This window comes from Astatotilapia calliptera, chromosome 6, assembly GCF_900246225.1.
Source record: "Astatotilapia calliptera chromosome 6, fAstCal1.2, whole genome shotgun sequence".
Taxonomy (NCBI): domain Eukaryota; kingdom Metazoa; phylum Chordata; class Actinopteri; order Cichliformes; family Cichlidae; genus Astatotilapia; species Astatotilapia calliptera.
This window is the reverse complement of record NC_039307.1, coordinates 32,085,903-32,094,271: the sequence shown is the minus strand read 5'-3', so window position 1 is coordinate 32,094,271 and position 8,369 is coordinate 32,085,903. Positions and strand designations below refer to the sequence as shown.

The following is an 8,369-nucleotide window of genomic DNA, read 5'->3' as shown; positions in this document are numbered from 1 at the left end:
TATGCTTGAGTAAAGCTTGGTTAAAATCTCAGTGCTGGTAATACTGTGGTGTTTTATTACAAAACACATGGACACGCTCAAATTGTGCAACTGTGAAAAAAGCCCTTAAAAATAATGAAAAGCATTTTAAAGTTGTGTTCTGGTTATTTTTATTATTGTGTTTATATTTTATTATTATATTTATCTATCTGTTATCAGAAAAAACTAAGACATGGATCATTATTATTATCTGAGTCCCAAAGCTGACATACTTGCTTTCTATAACTGGCAGAAATGAAGCGATCACCAAAGCTTGAAGTGAAGTCGGACACACTGAGTGTCGCACATGATACAAATTCTACTTGTAAGCATAAATTATTTGGAATTTATTTTCTCACTGCATTATTATCTACTGATAACAAAGAGATATCTTTCCTTCTGGTTATTATCACATCCGGTTCTTTTATATTCTTTTACTGACCGAGAAAAAACACAACTCAGTGTGGTCAAAGCTCAAAAATCATCTTTATTCTACATTTCCGGTGTTGTGCCAAAAAGTGATTTCCAATGTTTGCGTGTTTTTTTTTGTTGTTTTTTTTATGTATAATATCATTACGCATGTTGCTAAATCGACTTTGGTGAACAAGTATTAGAAAGTGGTTATATATAAAATTTAAAAATTACCTGTTTCTCAAGTATCTTTGTGATTGTGCTATTGAGTTCCTGTTTCTCTTTATTCTTTATTGTGTGGATGCGTTAGGCATCCACACAATAAAGCATCTCACGGATGCTCAGTGAGATGAGCATCCGTTCTCGGACTGGGAGGCCCGGGTTCAAATCCCGCTTATGGTAACATTTCTTTCAGTTAACAGTAAAACTTTTTTAACTCTTTTCAACACAAATTTAAGCTTTTTCACCCCTTTTCAGCACAACTTTCAGTTTTTTCACCACTTTTCAGCACAAATACCAGCTTTTCAGCTGTTTTCAGCAAAAACCTCTTTTCAGCAGAATTTTGCTCATTGAACTCTTTTCAGCACAAATTCTGCTGATTGAACTCTTTTCAGGAAAATTTTCAGTTTTTTCTGCTGTTTTCAGAAAAAACCTCTTCTCAGCAAAATTCTGCTGATTGAACTCTTTTCAGAAGAAATTCTGCTGATTGAACTCTTTTCAGCAAAATATTCAGAGTTTTCACCTCTTTTCTGCCCAAATTCTGCTTATTCACCTCTTCTGAAACATTTTAAGCCTTTTCACCTCTTATCAGCACAATTCTCAGCAGCTTCTGCTCATTTCAGCACAATTGTCAGTCTCTCCACCTCTTCTTTGTGAGAAAGAGTTTGGTGCAGAGAGATGAGTACCTCCCTTGAGTACCAGAAGGGCCAGGTTCGAATCCCGCTCAGGGCAACATTTTTGGGGTTTTTTTTTTCAACTTTTTCAGCTTTTTTCAGCAGACATCTTCAGCGTTAAGGCATCCACACAGCATTTTCGCAGGAAATGCAAATTTTTCTAGTTGCACTTACATTATAGTCAATCAGCTCACTTTTGTCCACTTAAAATATATTTACAGAACTATTTTCGCATTTTTTGCAATTTCAGCTGTCTTCTTGGCCAGATTACTCTTAAAAGACACATTTTTAAAGTCAACAATTTTTTTTTTTAACTGCATACATAAAGGATACATAAAACTCACTGCCAAAAACTGATTGCGGCTTCTACCTTGTTACAGGAATGTTGTTTGTTGCTCAAGATGACGTGATATCATTCATGAGGGATAGATTTGCCATATGTTTCACATATTATACACCAACAAGTTATTTATAGCAGTTTAAATACAAGCAATCAGTTTTTGGCAAATATCGGAAATCACTTTTTGGCAGACAATCACTTTTTGGCACAACACCGGAAAAAGAGAGCTGCAGACGCTAGCTTCTTTTGGGTCCCCCTTTCATGCCCAGATCCGTTCGTCTGGTGCTTCCTGGATTCTTGCCAACCCTTCGTGGTTTTGCGGTGGTTCTGGAATCTGCTCCTTCTTCTGTAAAGGACAGAAAAGGAAAACACCTCTCTGCGACACCTCAATAATCTAATATGTTTATCCATTGTTCTTTTAGTTATTCAAAGTTGGTTCCGAATATCATGTTCGGGACTCTCTGATCTATAGGATTAGTCTAATTATTACTTATGTGTGTAAGCGTGTTTGCATTTACCCCTCTGCAGTCGTTACAACTCAAAGTGGCGTTTTTCTATACTGGCCTCCATAGCTGGACCCGGCGGGCCGATGGTGATTTTTCGTTTTTATGGGCCGATGGGGTTTTTTTTTCCGTAACGGTATAAACACTGAAAGGTGGTGGATTGGCCAGATGCTGGGAGATGTGTAAAAATAACTCAATTGTTTGGTGGTGGCTATTGCGGAGCTTCCACAGATTCAGTAACATTAGCAAGTGGTGGAGGATGACGGAAAGGCAGGAGGAGCAACTGAACTTCAGGTAAGAAGTTATGACTGCAGTCTATCTGGGTCAGATATAAACCAAGTTTAGGTGGAGTTTATTTTCGTTGTGCTGACTTTTTACAGTCAGTTACAATCACTTGTACTGCGTAGCTAGCATGACGGAGTTTCTATACTGCTGGGCGGGTGCTATGATTTTATTCAGGTTGAACTTGTTTTATCTTATTTATAAGGTTAGTTATTAGAGTTTCCAACCGTCCCGCAAAAAACGGAATGGTCTCGTATACAGAGAAAATATTGCGCGTTTGGTATTGAGGTGAAAAGGAACAGTTTGTCATGGACACAAAGCTGGAGTTATTCTGTGTCTTTGCTGCACAGCTGCCTCTTCTTCTCTCAGTCTCTCGCCCTCCCTCTCCTGTTTCTACTTCAATCATGAAACTGATCAGTGATCAGCTGATCGGCTTTTCTCTCTTGTTTGTTTATCGCTCTGAATCTTACAACAAACGTTTTTATCTGATGTAAAATGTATAGAAATCCATTATTGTACATAGTATTTTTTTTAGGGTCCCATCATAATTTCTTCAGAAGTAGCTAAGTACTGTTTATGATGCCAGCATTTTCCCACATTTTCTAGATACTGTACCAGTACTGTGTGTAAAATGCCATCAAAAAGTCAATTAAGTTTTTATTTCTCATCTGTCTTTCTATCTCCTTTCACTTTTTAAAGGCTGCAATGTTAGAAAAAATATTTTTGCCCTGCCATGGTGTTTGACATGTGGCAAATAAAATGGTTTATGAAAATATATCTAAATCTGTCATCAGTAATCAGTAATGATCATGTCTCACCTCTAGTCTTCTCTGTCTTACTTTCAGGTTTTCACCATGTGTTGTAGATAGTTCAGGAGGTTAACTCGACCAAGCAGTCTACTTTCAGGTACTGTTTAGAATACCAGAATAGGGAGGATGGTGTAGGTTTAAGTTTATTAGATTGATACATATATACCAACAAGACAGTGTACATCACTGTGACAACAGCGCTTGTTTTCATTCAAAGGCTTTATGGTTTTTCCTATAATACCTGGTCGGGCTGGTCTCTAGTCAAAATGGGCTGATTTTTTTGTCCCAGTCCAGCCCTGCTGGCCTCTATAAAACAATATAAATAGAAAATAACCACTAAGAATATATATTTATTCCATAACATTATAAATAGATGGTCTAGCAAAAACTGATATCCGACATTTAAACAGTTGTGAATGACGTACTGGGATTTAATCTGATGCAAATCTCTCATGAATGAAATCAAAGCTGTATTGTATTTTATTTTATAAAGAACATTTTTTCCAGAAGCTATGGCCACAAACATACTGGTTTCTTTATTTTAAACATGTGACCCCTTCGTAAATCCTATTAACACCGCCCCATTTACCAATATAAGCAAAGATATGAAAGACAAAAATACAGAGACACCGCTCTACAGTTTGTGTTGCTCTCTGTCGCCTTCTGTTGTTCAACTCAGAACATAAGGTTTCGTTGCTGAGGAAAGAAAACCTTGCTTGCTATTAAAATCTGCCCTTTTCAGAGCAGACGCAGAGCAGACAAACACATGGACCCCGGTGAGTCATGTCGTGGCTTCCTGCAGTAGGTGCTGTAGTCACTGATCCTGCTCTTCCAACACGTTCTCACTCCCAACTCGTCAAACGTGTGATGCATGGTCAGGCTCCCTCTGCTTCACTTATCGACGCGCAGGGTACCCCCCTCGCGTCGAGAATTGACGTGCAGGGTCCTCTCATTGAATACTATAGAGTAGGGGTGGGTTTAAAAAATCGATTCATCGATTAAAATCGATTCTAACTGGAATAAAACGATATCGATTCATTAAATCCGGAAATCGATTTTTTTTTATACATATGTAGTTTGCCGCGTATGAAATTTGCAAGCGGTTAACATGAGGAAGTCACGCGAGAGTTAAGTGACCTGGACGCATGAACCATCATGGCTACTCCCGGGAATGTGCCACCGAGCCTAAAGGCAGATGTCTGGCAACACTTTGGATTTAAGAACTGTGAAGACAGTGAAGAGCCGGACAAAAGCAAAGCCGTATGTAAGATGTGCAAAATGGAGGTAAAGCACTGTGGAAATACCACAAATCTCAGAAATCATTTAACGAGGCATCATCCAGATATCCTGCTAGCAAAAACGGCCGACACCAAGCAACGCTCACTCGAAAAGGCATTTGCAGTGAAGTTTGAATCCACTTCTCCACGTGCCCAAAAAATAACCCAGTCTGTGGCAACTTTCATATGTAAAGATATACGTCCGTACAGCGTTGTTGAAAATGATGGCTTCCAAAACCTCATTAATACGCTAGAACCACGCTATGTTTTACCATCACGCAAACATTTGAGTGAAGTGGTAATCCCAAACATGTATGAAAAAGTGAAACACGATGTTACAGCCTCACTCAAGTCAGCAGAGAGAGTCGCTATAACCTGTGACAGCTGGACATCCAGAGCAACAGATAACTACCTGACTATCACCTCACACCATATCGACCAGGAGTGGAGACTCGTGTCTCATGTCTTACAGACAAGAACCACTGAAGCAAGCCACACAGCAGCTAATTTATCTGAAATTATGTTCAAAGCAATCGAAGAATGGGAGCTTACAAACAAAAATCCAGTCATCGTAACTGACAATGCTGCAAATATGGTGCGAGCTGTAGAAATAACGGGCTGGTTGCACATTGGTTGTTTTGCCCACACACTCAATTTAGCTTCACAAGCAGGACTGAAAGTTCCAGCTGTTGCTCAGCTGCTTGGCCGAGTGAGACGCATAGCATCCTTTTTTCATCGCAGCACTGTTGCAAGTCGCAAGCTTAAAGAGAAGCAAAAGATACTGAATCTACCTGCCCATAAGCTGGTGAATGATGGGGTGACCAGATGGAACAGCACATTGGAGATGCTGGAACGCTTCCTAGAGCAACAACCAGCAATCTCTGCAGCTCTACTCTCACCTGAAGTGAGGAGAAGTGACAGTAATCTCTGTGGATATCTGCCGATACCGATATGAATCCGATATAGTGTTTTTTAATCAACAAAACTGTTTTTTAAAATATCTTGCTGCATTTTGCAAGTCTGCAAGTTCATACTCAAGTTTAAAACAACAACTACACTAAAGCTATTCTGTTATACCTGTGTACAAAAAAAATATTTAATAGTTCAGCAATACTGATCAATCTAATAAACTTAAACCTACACCATCCTCCCTATTCTGGTATTTTAAAGAGTACTTAGCATAAATATTAAGCAACCTAACTAATAGGGTTCCAACTCCCAGCAACAACAAAAATAAAAAATAGGGAACCACCCCTCACGCTCCACCTCATGATGCTTAATCGACGTAATCAACCTTAATTTGATGCAGTGTGAAAAAAAATGCACAGAAATCAATTATTTTTCAAGAAATATTAAATAGATTCAACATCTTTCTTCAACAAAATTGCAGACTGCACAGATGGTACCTTCCCAAAGGAAAAAGTACTATAGCTTACTAGGGTATATATATTAGACTTAATAGTCACTATATACAGTAATTGACTTCTATTCATTTTACATCAAATTAAAACTTTGTGTGTCAGATAATTATTTATTAAAAGCTAGACATTGTAAATGAGAATAAGAAAGAAAAGTATGTCTTTGTGCCCCCTTTTCCCTGTTAATGCCCTATCGGCCCCCCTGGCTAAACTTTGCTAGATCCGCCCCTGCACAGTTACCAGCCGTCAGCTACGTAGAAAAAGATCCTGGAGTAGAAAGTAATATTAAATAAATTCTAACAACAGCTTATCAAGCTTAAACGTTCTGCTGTTGTTCAGCCGATGGTTTCCTCTTTCTGGTGCAAAGTGGGCCAAAAACAAACAAGAGACACGGAGTCGCGACAGAAAAGCCGATCAGCTGATCATTAAGCAGTTTCACGATTGAAGTAGCAGCCGGAGAGCGAGAGGCAGTCGCTCGTTAAGCTTAACGTGGGAATGCTTTACAAACATTCAGAGATGGACTTACACACTTGCTTTACTTCTCTCGGGGATAACTTTGTCGGAGATGAAATGCCGGGTTGCTAGCGAAGCTCCACATGCTATCCAGACCACCGACAGGTCCCGCATGCCACAGCCGCTCTATCACATGATGCATACTGCTCTGACATGCTAACGTTCTGAGGTGAGTTACGGCGTGTTGCAAGTTTTGTGAGGTGCTTTCGTGATATTTAATGGATCGGATTACATTTTTTATTTTTCTCCGATATCCGATCCAGTAATTTAGGCCAGTATCGGACCGATACCGATACGTAATATCGGATCGGTCCATCTCTAGTAGTCTTACAGAGGCTGACATAACTGATGGAGAAGATATAGTGAAAGCTTTGAAGCCGCTGAAAGCAGCCACACTGGTTATGTCTGAAGAAAAGTCCCCGACCCTTTCCATCATTGCACCTCTGCATGCACAGCTGCTGGAGAAGATGATCAGTGTCTCTCATGACTCCTCACTGATTAAAGACCTCAAGACTGCTGTATACGACAACTTGAAGTCAAGGTATGTTTATGAATTGTGTGTATATGCCATGAATGAGTGTAACTGTATGGATGCATGTATTACATGAAAATTCTTATTATAGTGAAAAAATCTATATATTATAAAAATGTTAGTTAAGCCCTCTTGTCTAGTAATAGGCCTTTTGATTTTATATCTATCTATCTATAGATGTTTATATATAAATTATGGAAACAAAGTCGTATATTAATGTTTCTGATCTTGCATGAGTGTATGTAACCATGCACATGTATATCCAACATAATAAACTGAGTTAAATGTGCAAAATCTCTTTTCAAGATATGTGGCCCTAAAGGACAAGCTCTACATTGCATCAGCATTAGATCCTCGCTTTAAGGCCCTGCCATTCTTGTCCAAAGAGACCTGTAACAACACATTCTCTCAGTTGGTGTTGGAAGCAGCAGGTTTGGAGAACGTGGACACAGCTATTGTGAGTTACAGAAACAAAAACAAAAAATTATTGGTTTTTTTGCACTACTCGAGTTAGAATATAAATAGTAATTTCTTTATTAATTAAGTTTTCATTTTTCTACAGCGACAGTCTGATGGTGACACATCTGAGGAAACTGTCCCTGACATCTCTCTTGGTGGTGTTGATGAAGTGGATTATGCCCCTCCAATTAAGAGGTCAAAGGACTCTGCATTAATTTTTCTCCTTGGGCCAGCCTACTCAACAAAAACCACAGCACCACAGAAAACACCAACTCAGAAGGCAAAGGAAGAAGTGAATCGATACAGGGGCGTTGAGCCTGTTGCACTTTCTGAGGATCCTTTGATCTGGTGGAGGGACCATGAAAGGGAGTATCCTCTCTTGGCTCTACAAGCAAAGCAGTATCTTTCCATACCTGGGACCAGTGTTCCTTCTGAACGAGTGTTTTCAACTGCTGGTGACATTGTTACCGCACAAAGGAGCTGCCTGACTCCACAACATGTAGACCAGCTTCTCTTCTTGCAGAAAAACCTTACAGTCTCAAAGAAGTGAGAGGGTAGTTATAAATAAGGCTAAATTGCATTAGTTTCACAGAGGTTTTACAATACTGTTCAATATGTTTTCATTTTTTGAAGTATTTTAAAAGGCAGTTTTTCATTTTCTGATCGGTCAGTTTCTGTCAGTTCACTTGTACATGCTGTGTTATACTGTGTGTCTCCAAAACACAATAGTGGATTTCAGAAAAGCTGTGTGAGACACTAACAGCAAAACTATTTCTCTGAGGTTTTACTGATGTTTACAAAAGATGTGTTCTATTTGCACTGGATCCCTGATCCACTTGAAATGTATGTATGAAAAAATATATATACTAATGTTAATTAAAAATTACATTATTTAACTGCTTTAGTATCTGTTC

At 38.9% G+C, this 8,369-nt stretch overlaps 1 protein-coding gene across 1 annotated transcript; it reads left to right on the top strand.

The window, feature by feature from the left end:
- Positions 1 to 6,796: 6,796 nt before the first annotated feature.
- LOC113024576 (zinc finger BED domain-containing protein 1-like) lies at positions 6,797 to 8,351 on the top strand. Its single transcript, XM_026171762.1, has 3 exons — positions 6,797 to 7,005; positions 7,303 to 7,453; positions 7,559 to 8,351. Exons 1-3 carry the CDS (start codon positions 6,866 to 6,868, stop codon positions 8,003 to 8,005), a joined length of 738 nt encoding a protein of 245 aa, XP_026027547.1. The 5' UTR covers positions 6,797 to 6,865; the 3' UTR covers positions 8,006 to 8,351.
- The last annotated feature ends 18 nt before the right edge of the window (positions 8,352 to 8,369 follow it).

Bases quoted from the DNA above. Each gene is read 5' to 3' on its own strand.
- LOC113024576 (XM_026171762.1), top strand. From the start codon at position 6,866: ATGTCTGAAGAAAAGTCCCCGACCCTTTCCATCATTGCACCTCTGCAT. The intron at 7,006-7,302 runs GTATGTTTATGA...TCTCTTTTCAAG, and splicing joins TACGACAACTTGAAGTCAAG to ATATGTGGCCCTAAAGGACA. The intron at 7,454-7,558 runs GTGAGTTACAGA...ATTTTTCTACAG, and splicing joins AGAACGTGGACACAGCTATT to CGACAGTCTGATGGTGACAC.